Raw genomic sequence first — 23,476 nt, forward strand, 5'->3', positions numbered from 1 at the left:
TCAAACAAACTCTTTTAAGAGATCCCAAAATGGAGTAAACTGATGTATGCTTCATCTCTTCTCCCTCAATGTTCTTTTTTGTCCTGTGACCTCTACTAGAGAGGCTAACCATCAACAGTTTACATGACACAGCGAAAGACTAAAGGAGGAGAAATATGGTAATAACATGGCCCCTAGGTAATTAAGACTCAACTATAATATAACCAGAAATCCATATAACAATTGCGATTGTAATGCAAAAATATTGTCTTCCTTCAGTCTCTAAAGTAGACAGATGCCTTGTAAAGCGACACAACTGATAAAATGAGTAACATTCCTAACAAGATCTTAACAATGAATGCTAAGATGAATGTGTGCTCCAGCTCAATTGTATCCATCAGTTTCTAGTCCCAACACCATTGGAAATTATAAATATGTCTACAAGACTCACTTCTGATCACTAAAACAATCATCACAAAAATCCTGGGCTTTGGATCAGTTTTTAAGGATGAAAAAAAGAGCAAACTCCTTGGTTTCTAATAGTTACTGCATGTGAACATGTTTAAAGGCAATTAACTCCTTAATTGTGTACCTGTGATAAATGAACTGCTGTCTTCAGTCGACTAAATTTATATATTTGAACTTTACTAAGAAAAAAGGCAAGAGGGAATTAAGACTAGATAATTGAGTCAGGAGTAGTAATATAAACTGTTCTTTAAGGTTTTATGGTAGGTAATATCAGCAGGTAACAAGATACAGTGCAAATTTCAAATATGTTAGATAGGTTAGTATGGTCCATTTCCCTTGGTTTCAGATCCAGTGGTTGGTGAACATTCACTGCTACTCATACCTACTACAATGGAGCCTGCACATGGTCAAAACTTTGAGAGGCTAATGGTCAATGTATAATCACAATTCCACCAGTATGGCAGAAGGAAAGGAATCAGGATCTTAGCATGACATTTTGGAAAGTTCACTTTCTTCTTTAAGCCTTTTTATCTGTAAAAATATATAACCTCACGTTCCTCACATAGCCAAGGTAAAAAATTAATGTTTGATGTTGGCACACTGAAAAGCCAGGATAAAAATGCTACAGAAGAGCAGATTCCTAGTATTAAAATGTCCATGAACTGCCAGGTATTCTGAATGTTTCTAATTACCAACGTTAATGAAGTCGTACACTGCTAATTTAATATAATAAGACAAATGCAGTTAAGAGCACAGGAAAGAACATTTAAGAGGTACACACCTTACAGATTCCCAGTTTTATCTTGTTCCTGTTGACATCCATTTCCTCCCAGACATCTTTCTCCTGAGGACGAGGGTGTCCCACAGATCCGGGAAGTTTATCTGGTGATACACCAACAGGGACACCATTCTCCCCATCACTGAGTTGTTCATCTGGAAATACCTCATCTGTATTTTCTCGAAGTAAATCTCCTGGAATAGGGGTGGCATTTGCAATTCTATATTGGACAAAAGAAAGAGACAAAATTTGTAATTTAAGTACAGAGATAAAAATACTATGAGGCTATTCTTCTGCATTTGATTCCTAGATTTTAATAACAAAGTCCACACATACTTAGGCTATGAAAAACAAAAAAAAGAAAGAGTCTTTAGAAAGCCAGGCTATGCCCATATCGGGATATTAAGATTCCAAAACTTGTTCAATTGGAATTTTTTCACATGGCAATAAATTCACAAATCTAAATATACTATACCACTGACTTGACTTAATATAACTTAACAGAAGTTAAATTAGAAATATTATTTATCATGTTACTCAAGAAAAGCCTTTATCAATTAAAATAGAATTCCTAATTATTTGTAATTTTCCCAGGGATTAGGAAAAGAGTATTATAAGCAGAATGAGTTCAATGTAAGGGCAATCACGTAGTCAGCTTATTGTGTAAAACACTAAAAATGCTTGCATAAATATTTTGGGATACCTTTCTGCAAGTCATATGAATTCAGGTTTTTGTAGGACATGACTTGCTGTTTGCTTGGGGAAAATCCAGAACCACTATTCTATATCCAGTTTCAATCATGATTGCTTGGAGCTTGTTTACTATTTCTTTGTGCTTACATATCTTTTAGGTGGTTGGTCCTCTCTAATTAGACTATTAATTTGTCAAGGCTGTGGTCAAGTCTTCTATTTCTTTTGTATCTTTTCATAATACCTAGAATTCAAAATACCAGGTGTTCTAAAAATATTGTTGCCTGGGAACAAGTACTCAGCAAAAAACTGCACCCTTTTCTTGGTAGTAATTTAAAATGTCTGGAAATAGAAGCAAATCCTTCAACAGATCATGGGGATAATGGCCAAACAATGTGTAGTTATCACAAGAACATCTATTTTGTACAGGCATCCTATGATACTCTGTGTGACTTCATTTTAGGATAACACATTTATAGAATCTTAAAGCTGTAAGACCTTCCAGCTCTGCCTAGTTTAGGGATGGGGAAAACTTGCAGCTTTGAGGCCACATGTAGCCTTCTAGGTCCTTGGGTGCAGCTTTTTGACTGAGTCCAAGTTTTACAGAACAAATCCTTTTATTAAGGAGATTTATTTTGTGAAGTTTGGATTCAGTCAAAGGGCCACACTTGAGGACCTACAGGGCCACATGTGGCCTTGAGGCCACAGGTTCCCCATCTCTGGCCCTAGTTCAACTTCCTGATTTTACTAATGAGGAAACAGAGGACCAGAGTAGTGGTGACTTGCTCAAGGCAAATGACAGGATGGTTATTAGCAGCCAGGTTTCCTAACTCCCAACTTCAGTGTTCTTTCCACACTATCTCACTGCCTCTCTATATTCATTAATTTGAGATCAATGCTCTATGATCTGATAGTCTTAAGGCCTAAGTACTTTCTGCATAGTCCCCTCCCTAGATGTGCTAATCTCAGACACAGAAGCCTTTTTCTCAATAGAAGTTTGGATTCCAGAAGTACAAAGAGAGAGACTAAATCTCAACTAAAGACCTCGTAGCCTTCAAAATCATTCCTCCTGGGGCTTTGATGGAGAATAAGCCTGTCAATCAATCTTTCTAAGCCTGATAAAAGAGGTTTCAACAAACAAACTTATTCAACACACATTTAGCCTCAAACAGACTGAGAGATTTATTCCAAATAAATATTCCAAAGAATTAATTACAAACACAGTTTGGAAATTATCTAAAAATCAGTTAGCTGCACACAAGCAAAATCTGTTTAATAACTACTAAGTTCAACATGATGTGTTCACTAACATTTCCTCCAGCCTTGGCTAAATCTTCATTCATCTGCTCTTTATTTGCATCTCTGAAAATCTGAAAAGCCAAGCCTTGCCATTTTCAAGCCTCTGATGCCTCTGTGGCCACAAAAAAAAATGTTTATTCAGCAAATATCCCCATACTTCTATGCTAGTGTTGTGATTCCATTAAATTCTGGTTCCCCTCAAAATACCCCTAACTTCTTTTCTTTCCAGACATAAGTAATCTCTACACCTCCATCTTTGCTTTTCACCCAACCACCACTCTCGTTCCCTTCACACCTCTGAGATGACGATGTCCCACTGGAACTCCTCCCCCATTCGGCCCCTCCAGAAGCCCATTCACCTTCACTGCCTACAGGCATTTCACAACTGAAGGTTCCCTCTCAATCCTTCCTTTCACCCATTATAACATTTCGGCTTCACTTTAACTCAAATCACAAAAATCACTATATAGCACTCTGTTCACAGTCCTATCTAAATTTCAATTCAAGGAATGAATGGAAATAAGCTTCTGGTTATCTCCAAGAAATTGGAGACTAGAGGTGATGTGAAAAAGAATATATGCCATAGATGAGTAAATGAACATGTGACCTGGATTTGCCTGTCCACATATGTGATGGTCCTATAACAGGGAGGGGAAGGAGATGAAAATGGAGTTTGACTATAATGGCAATGGATTGAAGTCCTAAGTGGGAAGATACCAATTTTTTTTCACCTTTTAATTTTCAAAATTTATTTATTTACTTTTTGTTTACAACATTCAGTTCCACAAGGAAAAGACATCAATTTGAACTATGCCTCTACTACTTATAATGAGTCACACAAACTCTTTGGGCCTGAACTGTCCTCATCTATGAAGGAATTGGGCTCTAAGCCTTTTCCAGATCTAAATCCTACAATCTATGGCCTCCAGATTACAGGAGTTAGACCTGGAGGTAAAGATCACTTAAAGATCACTTTGTCCAGCCACACTCATGTTACAAATGAGAAAACTGAGGCACAGAGAGGCTGATGAACTTGGCCAATGTCACACAAGTAATTAGTAGCACAGCCAGGAGCTAGGTGACACAGTGGATAGAGGACCAGCCCTCAAGTCAGGAGGACCTGAGTTCAAATTTGGCCTCAGACACTTACTAGCTGTGTGACCCTGGGCAAGTCACTTAACCTCAATTGCCTCCAAAAGAAAGAAAGAAGCCCAATATATTCTGCTTTTTGCTCTCAAGGAGCTTATGATATGTTAAGATTATTAAGGTTAAGATATGTACATATATAGGTGTAAGATGAAGTAGAATGTGAAGAGGGAAAGTTAGAGATTTAAACCAAGGGAAGCAAAGTAGAAAGACTGGTAATTATTATATTCTTCTTCTTCATTTTAGTGTACCCTCTTCCATTTCTCTCCTTCATGTTTTCTCTCCCAAACTCATACACACACACACACACGCACACATACACACATATGCATATTTCCTTAGGAAGAAGTCCAATGTTATGAGGACAGCCTGGTTCCATTGTCTTATTTTTCAACTCTTTTTTTATATTTTCTTAATATAGTATTACTAGCTGAATGTTCACAGAATTTTCTTATTGAGAACTTCTATTCTATCCTTTCACCACCTGAATTTCTGATAGCCTTAGACATCTCTATTTCTTCCCCCAATTTTCTTTTTCTTTAAATGAACCTCACCTCCATGGGAGGCACAGCCAAGATGGTGAAGTACAGACTGGGACCAGATGAACTCTCCCAACATTCCCCTCCAAAACACTTTAAAATAATGCTTCAAATAAAATTTTGGAGTTGCAGAGGCAACAAAAGGACAAAGGGAAAGATTTTTCCAGCCTAAGACAACTTAGGAGATCCACAGGACTGGTTTGTAACACCAGCATGAGTGCAGGCCTGGAGTACAGCAGATGCACCAGTGGTGGGCCTTGGAGGTGGCCATGACAGCAGCAGCAGCTGCAGCTTCAGGAGCTTTCAGTCCAGTGATGGTCTGGGGGTCAGACAACTGGTCAGAATAAGATTACAGAGGACCCTTTGCTGGCACTGAGTGTAGTAGGCACTGATTGACAACTCTATTGCCCATACATAGTTCTGGGTTGAAGTTCTAGGACATAGAGGAACACTTGTGATCAGTCACAAGGGAGCAGAGGATATGGTCACAGTTGTAGGCCAAGAGAAGCACTAGTACTTGTGGTGCAGGGGAGTAGGGGCCCTCCTGGGTAAAGACCAAAGCACAGATCAAAAGAGCAGTAACCTCATCTCTCCCCAGATAATACCACCTTGGAAGCACTGAAAACTACTAATTCCTAAAACAGAAGCATGAAAAAGCCTAAAGCTTAGGACAGTGTTTCCTTACCCACAGGTGAGCAGAGCCCATCTTTAAAATAAAGTGCAAAATGAAGAAATGTTTTGAGGGAAATGAGCAAACAACAACAAAAGAATGTGAAAATTATGACAGTGGCAGGGAAAACTAAGACATACACTTACAAGAAAACAATCACAGCAAAGCCTCAAAGAAAAATACTAATTGGACCCAAGGCCAGCAAGAATTCCCGGAAGAGTTAAAGAAAGAGATAAGAGTACTAGAGGGAAAAGTGGGAAAAGAAATGAGAGTGATGCAAGAAAATTATGACGAGACAACAGCTTGGGAAAAGAGGCACAAAAAACGCTGAATAAACTATTACCTTAAAAAGCAGAATAGGTCAAATGGAAAAGGAGGTACAAAAATTCACTGAAGAAAATAAGTCTTTAAAAATTAGAATTGGGCAAGTGGAAGATAATGACTCCATGAGACTTCAAGAGACAATGTTAAAACAAAATCAAAAGAATGAAACACATAGAAGAAAATGTAAAATAACTCACTGGAAAAACAACTGACCTGGAAAATAGATCAAGGAGAGATACGTTAAGAATTATTGGATTTACCTGAAAGCCATAAGCAAGAAGAGCCAAGACATCACCTTTCAAGAAATTATCAAGGAAAACTGCCCTGATATCCTAGAACGAGAGGGTAAAACAGAAACTAAAAGAATCCACCAATCACCTGAAAGAGATCCCAAAATGAGAACTTCCAGGAATATTATAGATAAATTCCAGAGTTCCCAGGTCAAGGACAAATGAAAAATGCTGGATGGGATGAGGGAAAACAGGTAACATTAATGTACTGCTGGTGGAATTGTGAACTGGTCCAAATATTCTGGAGAGCAATCTGGAACATTGCCCAAAGGGCTATAAAACCGTGCACACCCTTTGATCCAGCCACACCACTATTAGGTCTATACCCCAAAGAGAGCAAAGGAAAAGGAAAAAGGACCTATATGTACAAAAATATTTATGGCAGTTCTTTCTGTGGTGTCAAAGAATTGGAAATTGAGGGGAAATGGCTGAACAAAGTGTGGCATATGACTGCAATGGAGTACTATTTTTTTTTTTGGAGGGGGGAAGGTAAGGCAATTGGGGTTAAGTGACTTGCCCAAGGTCACACAGCTAGTAAATGTGTCAAGTGTCTGGGGCCGGACTTGAACTCGGATCCTCCTGACTCCAACAATGGAGTACGATTGTGCTATAAGAAATAACAAGTGGAATAGTCTCAGAAAAAAAAATGGCAAGACCTATATGAACTGATGCAAAGTGAAGTGAGAAGAACCAGAAGATCATCAGGTGCAGTTACTGTATAAGACTTAGCTACTCTGATCAATACAGTGATCCAAGACAATCCCAAAGACTCATGATGAAAAAATGTTATCCACCTCCAGAGAGAGAACTGACAAACTCTGAGTACAAATTGAAATATAATTTTCTTTATTTTTATTTTTTGTGACATGACTAATATGGAAATGTGTTTTGCATGATTTCACATGTATGCTTGATATATTATTTGCCTTCTCAGTGCATGGGGGATGAGTGGGAGGGAGGGAGAGAATCTGGAACTCAAAATTTAAAAAGAAAAGAATATCAAAAATAAATAATATTTAAAAATAAAATAACATGAACCTGACAGACACCAGCAAACACGAACACTTCTATACAGCCCAAAACAAAAAAGACCAGAATAAGAAGTCTGTATGTGAAATCATGAGCCATGCCCACTTTTGACACTGATTAGAAAGTGAAAGGGACAAGAGCACTAGAATAAGGATCAGAAGGCCCGAGTTCTAATTTCACCTCATAACTAACTAGCTATGTGTCCTTAGACAAATTACTTAACCTCTATGGGCCTCAGTTCCTCATCTACAAAAATGGAAGGAATTGAACAAAGAGTTTCTATGTTCTGTTCCAGTTTTGTGATTCTACATGAATTCTCACTGATCTCAGTAATCTCTGAAGATTCCAAGTCTCAAAGTCATTTTACAAAATGGGCATGAGGTGAAATGCATCTACTGGAATGATATGTATAGCACTGCCTGAGCAAAGTAAGGGAAGGGCTTCTACCTATACAGGGTATTCCACAAACTTTGAGAGCTTGAAATTACAAGAAGACTTTTGGGATACCCTGCATTTCTTTTCAAATAACTTTTAAAAATTATACAATAACTAAAGAGGATTTAAAAAAAAAGAATGGTGATGACAAGAAAAATGGAAGAAGATTCATGTGGCAGAGTTGTAGCAGAGAAGAGGGAAAAATGGAAAGAAAAAGAAGGCAGGGAAAGCATCGTAGACCAAAGACCAACTTATCTCCACCCTTCAAAAACCAGGCAGATGGTTCTTAAAGGCCCCAGGTGGCGTTTGTGACCCTGATAACCAGCATTAACTACAATACTTTAATACACAATTACTGCTTATTATACTCTCTAGTGACCTATATGTTCTCCAGAAGGTGTGAGTCAGCCACAGCAAAGGTTCTTGCTCATTTTGAAGAATGCTTGTCAGGAGATTGAGAATCCTCAAGTCACACTCACTTCACAGGGCAGTCTACTGTCACTTTATTAGAAAAGTAGCACCAATCTAGAGAATGGTATTGAATTCAGGGAAACACTCTTGCCTTTCTCCTATTTCTTGGTATTAGGGTCCCTGAAGAAAGAATTTGGATGAACTATAGGGTGTTTCTGCTGCTGCTGAGCAGCTTGGAGGTGACCCGTCAAGGAACTAACTGTTCAAGACATACCCAATTGCAGCCGGTGTTAGGCGAGTGTGCAACTGAGGGGTTGTGGAAGTAGTGGTTGTTGTTAGGGAGCCATCAGTTCCACTCTTCTCCCAGTCAAAAGGGTCACTCTCAATTACTCCAAATGTCTTGATGCTGTTGTCAAACACGGATGTAAGAAGCTAAATCGACGTACATAAAAAACAAGACAAAACAGAACACTGAGTAAGCCACAGTAAATACAAAGTTGCTTCAATTCTTTTAAGGGAGCCAGAAAGATAGTCTCATCATTGGGTTTTCCTCCAAGATTTAATTTAAATAAAAATGTTCCAACAGACACCCCCATTGATCTTCTTAATAATGAAAATACTTTTATTTCTTTAGATTAGGTTAATTCACAGATCTGGTCCACAAACAGGTCTCAAAGGCTTCAAGAGACCATTATCTCCTTTTTTTTTAAACCTCTAATAGTACCCAATGTTCTCAGGGCTATGTTTATCAAAGCTATGTTTATTCTTTCTTCATATTTACTTCACTTGTTCTGTCAGCATCCAGCCTACAGACAATTTGATAGTCAACTTCTGTTACTCTTTTCTCTTATATGACATGAGCAATCATATCTATTCTGATTCCTAAACCTACTCTTCATCTTTTATTCTCTTGCTCCAACTTCTTTTCCTCTGAGTACAGTGGACATTAGCAAGTGCCACATCACCAAATCTAATGATAGAACAGAGCTCTTGAGCCCTCCTTTTTCTATCACATCTGGTAATTCCTCTTTTCTTACTTTCTCCTAGTTTAAAAACTCAACTTTTCTCCCTTCTCCAGCAAGATGTGTACCTTTCTACCTTTACCCTTTATTTCACTTTTCATACTTTGATCACTTCTCAGGTTAATGGCCTGCCAACTCTGTCAAAAATATTGGTTGTAGATTCATTTGACTTTCTGATTTTGTGGTTTCTCTTTTAAAATTTCTTCATTGCTCTTATACATACATGCATACATACATGTGTGTATGTATATAGATACATACACATATGTATATATACATATATATGTATATACATATATTATTTTTTCTATTAGGATCAAACTTCTAGTTTTCAGGGCCTTACTTTCTCTTCCCTGACTCCAGATTGGTGCTACTTTTCTGATAAAGGGATACTTTAATCCATCCTAAACACAACAGTGATAATAACTTTTAAAAATGTAGCCATGTAATTCCCTGGCTCAATAAGCTATAACAAATATTTATAGTCTCATATCAAAATAATGCAGCCTAACATTTAAAGAACAGGACATCTCTTCTGCTCCAATCCCACTCTCCAACTTGGAAAACATATAGATACGTCAGTGGTCTTGTGAAGATGTTGGCTACAAAGCTGCCCAAGTCTCTTCCTATCCTTTAAAACAAACAAACAAATAAACAAATAAGAAACCATTTCACTTCACCTTGCCATCCCAAGCTATAAAAGTTCTTCTTTCACAGCCAAAATTTTAGAAATAGTAGCCTACCTCCAGTTCCTCATTCCTAATATCTCAATCTCTTCCAATTTGAATTCCCATCTCCCTCTTTTAAATGAAACCATACTCTCCAAAATTAACACTGATCTCTTAACTATTAAATTTGACAACCTTTTGTCAGGTCTTATTCTACTTGAATTTTCTGTAGTTTTTTATTTTGTTGACCCTCAACTCCTATTTAATGCTCTCTCCTTTTGCTTCCATGACACTGTTCTCTCCTGGTTTTCCCCCAACTTATCTAATTGTTCCTTCTCAGTTTCCTTTACTGCATAATCATTCATGTCTTATCTCATAATCATGAGTACACTTTAAGCTCTGTCCTGGACCTTTCTCCCACTTCTCTTTATATTCTCCTGGTGATCTCCCAAAACTATATATCCAGTACGAAATCTCTCTCCTGAATTTTAGCACATTTTCAACTGCTCTTGGATACCAATTGTATGTCCCATAGTTATTGAGGTCCTCAATAACACTGATCTCAGCAAAGTACAAAATAAAACTTATTATCTTACTATCTAAACCCACTCTTCCTCAACATTTCCCTATTTGTCAAAGGCACCACTAACCTTCCAGTCACCCAGGTTTGCAACCTTGGAGTCATCTTTGACTATTTTTTCTCCCTTACCATTCATACCTAGTCTGTTGCCACATTCTGTCAATTTTACCTCCATGGAATTCCTGGAATTTATTCCCTTGTCTTTGTCCACATGGCTGCCAACCTGGTTCAAGCCTTGATTACTTTTTGCTTAGACTGTTATAATAACCTCCCCACTGCTTCAGTATATTCCCTTTCAAATTTATCCTCCACATGGCTGCTAAAATAATCTTTCCAAGTCATAGGTTTGGTCAAGTAACTCATATAATTCTACCTTCAAGTCAAAATGATCTACTAACTTGTTCCCCATATTTAACATTCTATCTGTAGCCTCTATGCATTCCCACAAACATAAGCCATGCTCTAAAGCCTAAGATGGTCTTCTTCCTTATCTTTGCCTCTTAGAATCCTTCACTCAAGGCTCAGCCAAGGTACCACCTCTAACCCAAAGCTGTCTCTTCCTCTTCAAATTACTTAGTCTTTATTTATCAACATATGTGCTATGTCTCCCAGAAGAATGCAAGTTCTTTGAGGGCAGGGAGTGTTTGTGTTTATGTTTTTGTATGTGAATAATGTACATGAAGCTATGCCTTCATAGAGGAATTTTCCATAGGAAGAGTCCTTTACACTCCCTACCCCCCCCCCCGCCCCAATCACAGATCCATGTTCTGCCTGCTACCTCTGGAAAAAAAGTGATGAAAACATAACTTTCTTTGTTTTATTCTAAAGTGGAGGCTTTCATCCATTCTCAAGTTTCTGGCTTTTCATAAACTGGGAAAAAGTACTAGTAGATTTTTTTTAAAAAAGGCCAAAAGCTTGTTGCTTGATTTGTAACAAAAGCAAAAAAAGCCTAAAATAAATTTTATTCATAAATATTGTACCTTCAGATTTCAAATACTAAATGATCACCTTATGAGCAAATCAAGATATAAAAAATAAATTTTATTTTTGTAAGCTATCAACAAGACTTGGGATATGTGGTGTGCTAAATATATGTAATTTGTGTGTTACATTCTGCCTAAATTTCCGTTCATACTATCACTGCCATACTATCCCTCTAATAATCCCAATCCAAAAGAGGTATTTTCTATGATTTAAAAATTTCTAGAAATTTGACATCACTCCAAGGGGCACTTGGAAGAGAACAAACCTGGGGCAGGCTGGGGACTCTAAAAAGCCAGAAGTCAGTGTGAGTTTATTTGGTACCCAGGGTCAGGTTGTCAAGAAAGAAAAGACAGGAGAGAGACTCAAGAAAGAATGATAAGAAGAAATTAAATACAAAGATAGCCTACTTTGAGATTTTGCCTAGGATCCTGGTTGAAGGTATCATGAGTCTATAATTTGCAGAAGCTTGGGCTAAGATACTACAATTATCAATCAACAAACATTTATTAAGCACCTATTATGTGCCAGGTACTGTGGATACAAATACAAAGAATGAAACCACCTCCACTACTTTGAAAGTCTGAAAAGCTCAGCTTCCTCCAGCTCTATTAAGACTCCCTAGTACTGCCTGATGTGATTTTCTCTAATCTAATACTGCCTTTCCAGTTCAGCACAAGAATTTCCAGTCTTCTTAGTGAAGAAAAAAATGGAGAAAGACAAAAGGAGGATGTGGGAGAAGAAAATGAATGGGGGAAGGGGAAAAGAAGGAAGTAAACATTTATATGGCACCAACTATGTGCCAGGCCCTGTGTTGAACCTTTTTACGAATATCTGATTTGATCCTTACAATGAGCCTGACAGACAGGTGCCATTGTTATCCACATTTTACAGTTGAGCAAACCAAAGCAAACAGAAGTTAAATAATTTGCCCACGATCAATAAGCTAGTAAGTATCTGAGGCTGCATTTGGACTCTGGTCTTCCTGACTCTAACACCAGAATATCCACTATGGCACCAGTTGCTGAAGAGTCACATACGCCTACTAGAAGGGCACAAGTAGATCAAATTCCTGTTGTGATTTGACAGTATTCTCCACAGATCTCTCAACTTCTTCCTTCCCCCCTCTTTATTTGGTAGAGATCTTCAGAAGATAGCCCTTGTGAATGGCAAGGAGAGAAAGAAGAAAAAGGTGGGGAGAGGGAAAGGGAGGAGGAGGGAAGGACAAGGAAGAGAAAAAGGAAGAAAAAGAGAAGAGGAGAGAGTAGAAAATGGAAAAGGGTACAACATACCGTTGAAGGATAATCATGGTTAAGGGACAGAAAATGGGTAATTATCCAATAAAAGAAACCAAGGAGGAGACACACTGGAGGAAAACTAAGGAAGAACGGTGTCATGGAGGCCAAAGGAGAAGACAGTACCCAGGAGGAAGGAGCTGTGATTTTCCCAACAAGCCACCCTCTTCTTCAACTTTCTGACACAGAACATACGTTCCATGTCCTGACTTAGCATTTTCGCTGGCTGTCCTCCATGTCTGGAATTCTCTTGCTCCTCATCTCTGCCTCCCTGTCTTCTTTTAAAACTTGGCTAAAGTTCTGTCTTCTTCAAGAAGGCTTTCTCAGTCCTCCTTAATATTAGTGCCTTCCCGCTAACATCATGTCTGATTCATCATCTCATTTCTACATTGTTATTTACATGTTGTCTTCCCCTATTACACTGTGAGCACCATTAGAGCAGGGGCTGCTTTTGCCTTTGTTTGCCTCCCCAGAACTCAGGACAATGCCTGGAACATCAGGCACCTGATAAATTCTTAATGATTTACATTGGTTTCACTTACATTGGCTCCCCTTTCTGTGCTCTTCTTTGTAAATGTATGTGCTCATGCTTATTGGTGCTTGTCAAATTCAGAATAATGAAAAAGAAAAATGTTTTTCAAAACCAAAGAATCATAAATATTGTAGAGGAATCTTTTGTTCACATACAGTTTTGGATTAGATGAACTCTGAGGTCCTTTCCATCACTAAGGTTTTATAATTCCATCTACTACAAAATCTTTTAGCCCAATCCCTTGGGGGAGATGAGATGAATCTAATCTACAACATCCCTGTGCAGTATCACATGGATTCTGCTTAAATACCTTAAATAATAGTTACCTACAAAAAGTTGACAAAACCAATGCATCTATAAATCATATAATTGCTTAGATTCGGTCTATTCAATTCTTCAACATATTTTCCTCTTAAAAAGCAATTATGCTTGGGATTAGAGAGTAGGGAGAATGGGAGTTATTAGAGCCCTAGGCATAGTGCTTCACATGTCCTTAGTATAAGGTAAAATCAATAGGTGTATCATATTCACTTGTCTGGAATCCCACTTTATCCTTACAAGCAATGTCCTTGAAATAATAGGAACAATTTGTAATTGGAGAACCCAAGGTCTTGAAGGGGATTTAGGCTCCTGAATTTCTCAAATAATAATGAGAAAATCAATTAATCAATAAAACATTTAAACAGGACAGCAGAGTAGCCATGATGTCTTGGTTGATGCATTTAAGAAGCAGATACTGAAATGTAATTTCTTCCCCACCTTCTAAACACTATTTTGCATAGTCTATCAGAGAGAAATATTTTTCACTGCATTTAAGCTTTGCGTGCTAAGACATCGCAACAAGAAAGGAAAAAGAAAATCTCATAGTGGAATTACAAGTCAAGGAAGGAACAACTCTCTCTCCCTCTAACAACTTTAACTACTCTCACCATTAAATGCCAAGGAAACTATGGTAACTGGCACTTGAAGGGCTAGTGCAGGGATGGGGAACCTGTGGCCTCGAGGCCACATGTGGCCCTCCAGGTCCTCAAGAGCGGACCTTTGACTGAATCCAAACTTTGCAGGACAAACCCCCTTAATAAAGAGTTGTCTGGTAAAACTTAGACTGAGCCAAAAGGCTGCCCTTGAGGACCTAGAGGGCCACTTGTGGCCTTGAGTTCCCCACCTGTAGCTAGTGCTTCAAGGAACTATAGCACACCTCTAGACTTGGCACTGGTGCCAATTAACACTATTCTTTCAGTTGTGTTCCAATTCATCTCTTTGACCAACTGGTCAGACTCTGAACCTTGTGAAACCTGTCAAGAGTTACCTTGAGAAGTCTACTGTGATGCCCTGAAGACAGAGTTCCTCAGAAGGGTACCATGAAGTCCTCTTGACCAGTGGTGTCAAACTCAAATAGAAATAGATCCCATTAGGCCCTACACTGACTTAGAAAACCACAAATTAACATTATCCATGTTTTATTGTATTTTTATTGATTTTCTTAAATATTTCCCAGTTAAATTTTAATCTGATTCTGGAGGCACTTGGGAGTTTTATGGGCTGTGACTGACACCTCTGAGCTCTAGACCAGCTCTAGCCTGGATTAAACTATGGATTAATTCTTGGCTGTGGACCCCATGGGATCACTTGGATTCAAATGTTCATTCCTGAGGTACCCTGAATAACTATACTTTCTGATTGATGTCTACATTTTAGAATAAACATATGATGGATATCCCACCCTAATCCCTAGGTTGCTTAGGGTCTAGCAATAGAAATCAGGGAACTTTATAGTGTTACAAGAAAAGTGAGAAAATATGGGCTGAGTCTGGACCAAAGGCAAGACTAGAATGAACCGGATTGAGGGGGACCTTGAACACCAGGTTAAAGAGAGTGGATTTTATTCAGTAATCAATAGATAAATTCTGAATGTTTGTGAGAGGGAAGTGCTATAATCAAGCTAGGCTTAAGGAAAATGGATCTGGCAGCAGTGTTTAATATGGTTTGAGGCAGAGGAGATATCATCTCAGAGGCATTACAGTAATCTAGGAAAGAAGTAATGAGGCTCTGAACTAGGGTGGAAGCAGGAATAATGGAAAAAGGGGATGTAAAAAAAGACATTTCAGATGTGATATCAACAAGGATCCTATTGCTGATAGGTTGATTGTGGGAGTAAAAAGGATATGGAGTAAATGGGAGGCTCTAGAGATTTCAAAACTATATCAGTTAGTCTTGGGGAAGGAGGTGGGGGGAGGAAATCTGGAACTCAAAATCATGTGGAACTGAGTGTTGTAAACTAAAAATAAAAAATCTTAATTAAAAAAAAACTGTATCAGTTAAAGGATAGTATTGCCATTAATAAAATTAGAGATATTGGAAAGAAGAATAATAGACTTAGAAGTGGCAGTTTGGGGGATAAAGATAATAGCTAATAATAATAATAAATAGTATTTAAATAGAACTTTAAAAGTTTGCAAAGTACTTTATAAACATTTCACATAATGCTCACAAGAATGCTGCAGGTATTATTATCCCCGCTTTGTGGATAAGGAAACTGAGGCAGACAAGCAGTCAGGATCACACAGCTAGTGTCTGATTTGAACTCAAGTCTTCTGACTCCATGTCCTGCGCTCCATCCACTGCAATGCCTTGCTGCCACATCATTAAAAGATGAGGCTCAAATAAGTTTTTGGACATGATAAACTTCAGGTGCTGGTAGGACATGGAGTGAGGAATGTCCAATATGCAGTTGGATTCACTTAAAATACTTACACTGAGTTCTATTTCTTCCTTCCTCTAGTCTTACAAATGTAAATAAGATTCTCTACAAATCTCTATTGTTTCTAATAAGTGAAGTAATCACAGATGCAGATCACACATGGATCTTGGGTATCTTGTAGTTCAGCCTCCTCATTTTACAGATGAGGAAGGCAAATTGCACAGTAATTTCAAAAATTGAATTGGGGTTATATTAAGAGATGGTCTAAAGAAAGCAATTATTAGAAAGTTGAATTCCTTTCATTGAAGAAGACTACACAAGAATCAATAAGAAATTAGAGGCCAAAAGGTACAAGAAAAAGAATTGAAAATAAGACCATAAGAGAAGCCTGGTCTTGGATCAAATATTATTGTGCTTTGCACTAAAAAAAAAAATGCTAATAATAATTGTCTGAAAAGACCAAGTTATAACTCTGTCTCTTTTGCCTCTTTTTGTATCCTCAGTGTTTAGCGTAGTGCCTGGGCCATAGCAGTTGCTTAATGTTTATTGATAACTCAAAGTTCTTTTTACACTGCACACACAGAAAGGCTATCCTTTTTGCAATCGTCATTTGTAGAATTTAATGTTCCTTAGATTGATATTCTTCCTGATGCCTTTACTCAAAGTCGAAGTATTGCTGATAATTATGTTGGAATACTTAATACTGTCGAATCTCAAAAATCCACATAAAAGCTATACCATTTCATGTTGTATATCCATGTATTCTTAAAAACATTTTTTTAAAACTTGAATTTAACGAACACCAGATAAGACCAAATGATAGTGCTGACAATGGATATCTTTGTTTTACCCCTGATCTTATTGGAAAAACCTCTGGCTTTTCTCCATTACAAATAATGTTGTCTCTTAGTTCTAGATTCTACTTAGAACATTAAGGAAAGGACCATTTATTTCTGTATTTTTTAGTGTTTTAAATAGAGACAGGTGTTAAAAAGCTATTTTTAAGCATATATATATAAACACATTTTTGAATTAGTTTTGTTATTAATACACTCTATTATGGTTATAGTTTTTTTTAAAATAAATAAATATAAATATAAAATATATATATCTATATATATCTATATACCAAACTGTACATTTTTGGTATAATTGCAACAATATGTTGTTGTAACTTTTTAGCATTATACTATTAATTTTTAATGGTTTTTAAAAAATCTGCTTTGTCTCATCCTAGTTTAGGTATCAATACAACATCTGTATCATAGAAGGAGTTTGGTAGAATTCCTTCTTTTCCTATTTTTGTAAATAGTTTATGTAATATTGAAATTAACTGTTCTTTGAAGATTTGAAAAAAATCACTGGACAACTTAATCCAGTCCAGGGTTTGTTAGTTTGTTATTTTTACTTATCAGCCTATATATCTTTTGCCTTTTGGAATATGTTATTCTAAGATCTTCCTTTTTGGAGTTCATTTATGGATTAATTCTTTTTCTGATATTAGGTTATTAATAATCCACTTCTTATTCTATTCAGAGCAATATTTTATATTTTTGTGATTATCATCCAGTTTGTCAAAGTTAGCAGTTTTTTGGCATATAACTAGGCAAAATGGTTCCCAATAGTTTCCATTATTTCATTTTCAATTGTTATGAATTCTCCTTTTTCAGTTTTTGATATCATTTATTTTTTCTCCATATTTTCTTTAATTTTTCTATGAACCACATGACAAAAAATTAGAATTAACATATACACAAGATGACTACATATGAAAACATTAATATCTCTATTGTATATCCCTTGCTTTTAAAAAATGTTTATGTAAATAAAGTCCAGCCCATTCTTTTCAAACTATCCTATTTGTCAGCACTTCCTTATGAATTGCCTTTTGTATTCTCATGTACATTAAAAAAATGTTTCAATAGCCCTCTTTTTTGTTCCTTTAGACTTTTTCTCTTCACCACTACTACTGCCTCTTCCATCCAACTCATCCTACCATTAAAACAGAGGGGGGAAAAAGAACCTTGTAACAAATAAGCATAGCCAAACAAAACACAGCCACACAGTTGCCATCTCTAAAAATGTTTGTGTCCTGCACATTAAGTCCATCACCTCTGTGTCAGGGAATGGGTGACATGCTTTATCATAGGTCTTCGACAGCAATGGTTAATTGTTGCTTTGATCAGAGCTCTTAAATCCTTTAAAGCTGTTTTTCATTGCTGTTGTCACTGTACACATCATTCGTCTGATTCTGCTTACTTCACTCTACATCAGTTCATACTTCCCAGGATACTCTGAAATTGTCTTTTTTAGTTATTTCATATAGTTCAATAATATTACATTATACTCATATGGCACAATTTTTTTAGCCATTCCCTACTGATAGGCAACCTCCTTTGTTTACAATCCTTTGTTTTTCTTTATTTCCCCTTCATTTTTAATTCTCTCTTTTCTGATGAGGAAATTTATTATGTTATGTTAAGCATTATCCTCCCCCTTAACAACCCTCTTCCTATTTCTACCTGTTTTCCTGTTGAATGTGATGTATTTCTACAGGCCCTTCCAATTGCTCAAATAGGATCACCTTTCTAGGTTTTTCTTGGTGAATACAGAGGTGTTTGCATTTGAGAGTTCCTATTCAAGTCTGTTTTTTTTTTCATTAAGGATGGTTGCACATCTTCTACTCTATTAAAAGTCTATCTGCTGCCCACCCCTCCACCTCGCCACCCCTGAGAAAATTATATTCAGTTTTGCAAAGTTATTTTTATTTATAAACTATATGTCTTTTGCCTTTTGGAATATGTTATTCTAAGATCTCTCTTTACAATATAAGCTGCCAGGTCTTATATGATCCTGTTTCTTTGGTACTGGAAAACTTTCTTTTTGACTTATTGTAGTATTTTTCTTTGATATGAAAAGCTCAGGATTTTGTTTTGACCTTCTTGAGACTTTTCTTTCTTTGGTTTCTTTCAGGAGGCAATCGATGGATTTTTCTCCTAATTTCATTTTACTCTCTAATTTTACTCTCAGGGACCCTTTTCTAATGCCTGTGGAATTCTGGCTGATGTTTTGTGTAGTTCTGGGATGGATGAAGTCACTTACTATAGTTCCTCATTGTATTTCTTACTCATTTCATCTACTGTGATTTTTAGGTTTTTTTGGTTGGAGTAGGTTTAAGGGACCTGGGCAATCTTTCTCTGTTAAGCTACCATCTTGGCTGGAAGTTACACTTTCTCATAAAAAAGAGACCTCTTATTTTATCATTTATTTAAAAATTGATTTTGTTAATACTTTTTTGATTTTCAAAATTTCAACTTGGTACTTAGTTGAAATTTTTAAAAGCGTTGACATCCATACATTCTTTTTTAAAATAAATTTTATTGATATCTTTTGTTTTTTCGTCATTGGAAATTTTTCCAGTGTCCCCTGTTCCTCTATCCCAGAGAACAATCCCATATAACAAATATTTTTAAAGGGAAAAAAAAGAAAATGTAGAACAGACAAAGAAATCAGCAAAGCATATCAAAATACATCAAAAAGCTCTGAAAATATATGAAATGTACCACACCCACAACCATCCCACCTCTGCAAAGGAGTGAGGTGGGTTTATCTTCTCTTCTTTAAAACTTCCTTCTTTCTTTGTAATTTGGCCATATTCACTTTTGATTACTTTGTGGCTGTATTTTCCATTTACTATATCTACTACATTTCCACTGTAGTCACTGTGTATATAATGTTTTCTTGGCTCTGTTTACTTTACTCTGCATCAGACTGCATAAATCATTCCATGCTTCTCTGTATCACATCCATTATTTCTTACAGCACAATAATATGACATTACCTCCACAATTTGTTTAACCATTTCCCAAAAAATGCACATCTATTTCGTTTCCAATTTTTTTGCTACCACAAAAAATGCTGCTATAAATTTTTGGTGTATATGGGGACTTTCTTGTTATCAATGATCTCCTTGAGGTACAAGCATGGTAGCGGAATCTCTGAGCCAAAGGATATAGACATCTTAGCTACTTTATTTGCATAATTCCAAATTGCTTTCCAAAATGGTTTTACTGATTCAAAGCTCCATTAACAATGTACCAGAGTACCTCTCTTCCCATAACTCCTCTGTTATTGACTATTTCCATCTTTTGTCATCTCTGCCAATTTGCAAGTTGTGAGGTGAAACTTCAGCCATCCATGCATTCTTAAAGTATTTCTCTTGTCTATACAATGTATAGCATACTTGCTGCAAGTCACTGTATAGCGGTGTACATCTATTCTCCTCATATGACCATTCCTCCAATTATGCAGCAGCAAATATTGCTTCAATGATGGTAGGCTTGCTCTGTTCTAGGACACCTCATTGTTGATAATTAACTCTTGTTACTAATTATTAGTTATGTTTTACAGGTAATAGAAATGATACGCTCAAGAGGTCGGATGTGATATCCATACCCTGCTTTCATCAAATCATTACTACTGCCCTATGAAGCAATTTGACGTGGGCCCTGAGCTTTAGATATTCTAATCTTATATTTAATATGCCAGCCATTCTAAGGACCTGTCATCCTTCTTGGTTTAAATTTTTTTTATCAGTCTTGATTACTGGATGGCACATTACCTAGAATTCAGCAAAAATTTTAAGCTCCAGAACACTACTGAAGAAATATCTCATGTATAAGATTATCTTAACGCAGATTGGTATGTGATATTACTCCACATTTCACTTAGAACTTTAGGGGTAGGTTATCATTTCAAGCTGCTAAGATTTTGCTGACTGACAAAGCCTCCTTTTCTATTGCTAACGTGCGATTCCAATTTAATTTGTTTAGTAATGGATCCCCAATCATGTTCATCCAGTCTTACCACATGCCCCACACAGAACTTCCCAAACATTCATATCTACTATGATCACTCCTACCCCTTTCCTTGCCCACTCCAAACCAATTCATCAAGCACCTGTTATGTGGCAGGCTCTATGCTAATCACTGGGGATAAAAAGAAAGGCAAAGGATTGCCCCTGTCCTCAAGGAGCTCACAATCTAATGAGGGAGACAACATGAAAACAATAACATATAAGCAAAAAAAAATAGGATAAATTTGGAGATGATCAGCAGAGGGAAGGTGCTGGTATGAAGGGGAATCAGGAAAGCCTTCTTGCTGATGGTGAAATTTTAGTTGGAACTTGAAGGATGCTGGGGAGCAGAGATGAGAAGGCAGAGAACTCCAGGCATGGAGACCACCAGTGAAAAGGAGAAGAATGTGGGGATGAAGTGTCTTGCATGAGGTAAGCAAGAAGGCAGCTTTTACTGGACTGTGGATTATGTGGAGGGGAGTAAGGTGTAAGAAGAACGGAAAGGTAGGAAGGGGGCCACGTTATGAGGCTTGTGAAGGTCAAACAGAATCCTGAAGGTGATAGGGAGTCAGTACAACTTATTATTTTGGTGGGGGAGAGGAGAGGTGTGTGTGACATGGTTAGACCTGAACTTTGTATGACTCTGCCTGTCCGACTGATCCGTCTTAGTCTTTTTGGCTGCTGCTTCATCCATATCACAACCACAGGCCATGGGTGACCCTCATGATTCGGTCCCAGGACTGCTTCTCATTTTACAAGAAGCAAAATATAGTGTACTTTCTCCCTTAGTGATCTCACTGGCTCCCACGGATTCAATTATCATCTTTGTGCTGATGATTCCCAGATCTATATATGCAGGGAGCTAGGTCATACAGTGGACAGAGCGCTGGGTCTGGAATCAGGAAGATCTGAGTTCAAATCCAACCTCACACCTTTGCCTCAATTTACTCATCTATAGAAATCAAGGATAATAATAGAGCCTACCTCTTGGTGTTGTGAGGATAAAATGAAATATTCGTAAAGTGCTTAGCAAAGTGCCTGGAATATAGTAGGCTCTTAATAAGCACTTATTCAACCTTGCCTCCCCCACCCCACCCCCCGCCCTGAGCAAATATCAACTACCTCTTGGACATCTCAAACTAGTTGTCCTGCAGGCATCTAAAACTCAACATGTCCCAAACAGAATTCGTTATTTTTCTCCCCACTCTTCCTCTTCCTCTGAACTTTACTATTGCCATGAAGGACACCAACATCTTTCTAGTAACCTAGGCCTGCACCTTCAGTGTTATTCTTGACTCCTCACTTTCACTTTGCCCACACATACAAATGGTTGTGAAATACTGTCGTTCCGCCTACACAACACCTCTCGTACACATCTCAACTCATACTGCCAGCACGGTGGTTCAGTTTGTCATCATCTCTTTCCTGAACTATTATAACAGTCTGATACTTAGCCCTTCTGTCTTACCTCACTCACTCACTCCCATCTACCCTTCCCACATCTACAAAAATGATTTTACTAGCACAGGTGTGACGTCACCGTCCTGTTCGGTGAGCTCCAGTGGTTCTGTTACCTCTACATTTCTAGTACCCTTCGCTCCCCTACATGCACTCTATGATCTAGCCACTAGCAGTTCCTCAAAGATGCTGTTCCATTTTCCCTATCCGTGTCTGCAGTGGCTGTCCTACATGCCTAAAATGCTCTGCTACACCACCTCCGCCTTTGGGTTTTCTGAGTTTCCTTCAAGACTGAGTTCAAGTATTGATCTGAAGGCAAGAAGCCTTTCCTATGTATGGACCTGGGTATTTACTTGTGTATCCCCCATTGGAACACATGCTCCTTAAGGACGAGGCCTGTTTTTTCACCTTTCTTTATATCACCTTAACTCTTAGTAAAGTTCTTGGCACATAAGTAAGAACTTAATAAATGCCTGTTGACTGATTATTAACCCTTCTTCCTCTTTTAAGATAGGTCACAGATCAGTTACGAATCTCATTTTTTTCCTAGAATAAAACTATTCAACAACAAAAGATACATACACACCACACATATATACAAATATATGTGTGTGTGTGTATATCTATATATATCTATATCTATAGATATATATACAGAGAGAGAGAGAGAGAGAGAGAGAGAGAGAGACTTATAGAGAGACTTATAGCTTTCAAAGCCACACACTTGTAATTGTCATCTGGCTTTACAAATTGTTTGCATTTCCTCCAGAAACTATAATTTTCCAGCCATACAAATACCAAGAAAAGTAATTATAGTGTACAACTAGATTAACTTTGCTATAGAAGCAAAATATTATTATCAGGCTTTTGACTAGACAAAGGTAATGACATTTTATTACTTTAATCAGGCCTCAAGGGTACATTCTAATTAAGAATGTAAGCAAATTGTATTACTCACTTAAGTTTCTATCTTGTTCTTTGTATGTGAATATAAACCATCATACTACTTATAGGAGAACACATGCCTGGAATAATTTTTACAACACTGGTAACAGATTTGCATTAAACTATTCACATTTATCCATTTCTCCTTCTTATCAACAGAATGCATCTGTAAGACAGCTGGTTAGGGGTGCAATCTGTGGCCAAACACAACCCAAGCCTTATAGGAAGTGCACTCCCAACCTCATTAACTCCATCCTTTAAGCAACTGAAGCAGACTGGCCACAAACAGAATGGAGCCAATAATCTTCACAGACTATCCCACCACATATGTATAAACAATATGCAGCTCTCAGGGTCTTGGCAGGTACATAACACAGCTGG

General features: G+C 37.3%; 1 protein-coding gene across 1 annotated transcript in view; it reads right to left on the reverse strand.

Annotated features, from left to right (window-relative positions):
• The window catches only part of TTBK2 (tau tubulin kinase 2), a 204,850-nt gene that overhangs the window by 44,672 nt on the left and 136,702 nt on the right, over nucleotides 1-23,476 (reverse strand). Inside the window, exons 9-10 of the mRNA XM_036735543.1 lie at nucleotides 8,333-8,490; nucleotides 1,229-1,445 (exon numbers count right to left, since the gene is read on the reverse strand). Of these exons, the coding sequence (XP_036591438.1) occupies nucleotides 1,229-1,445; nucleotides 8,333-8,490 (375 nt within the window). The remainder of the gene's footprint in view (nucleotides 1-1,228; nucleotides 1,446-8,332; nucleotides 8,491-23,476) is intronic.

Source organism: Trichosurus vulpecula, chromosome 8 (genome assembly GCF_011100635.1).
Source record: "Trichosurus vulpecula isolate mTriVul1 chromosome 8, mTriVul1.pri, whole genome shotgun sequence".
Lineage (NCBI taxonomy): Eukaryota > Metazoa > Chordata > Mammalia > Diprotodontia > Phalangeridae > Trichosurus > Trichosurus vulpecula.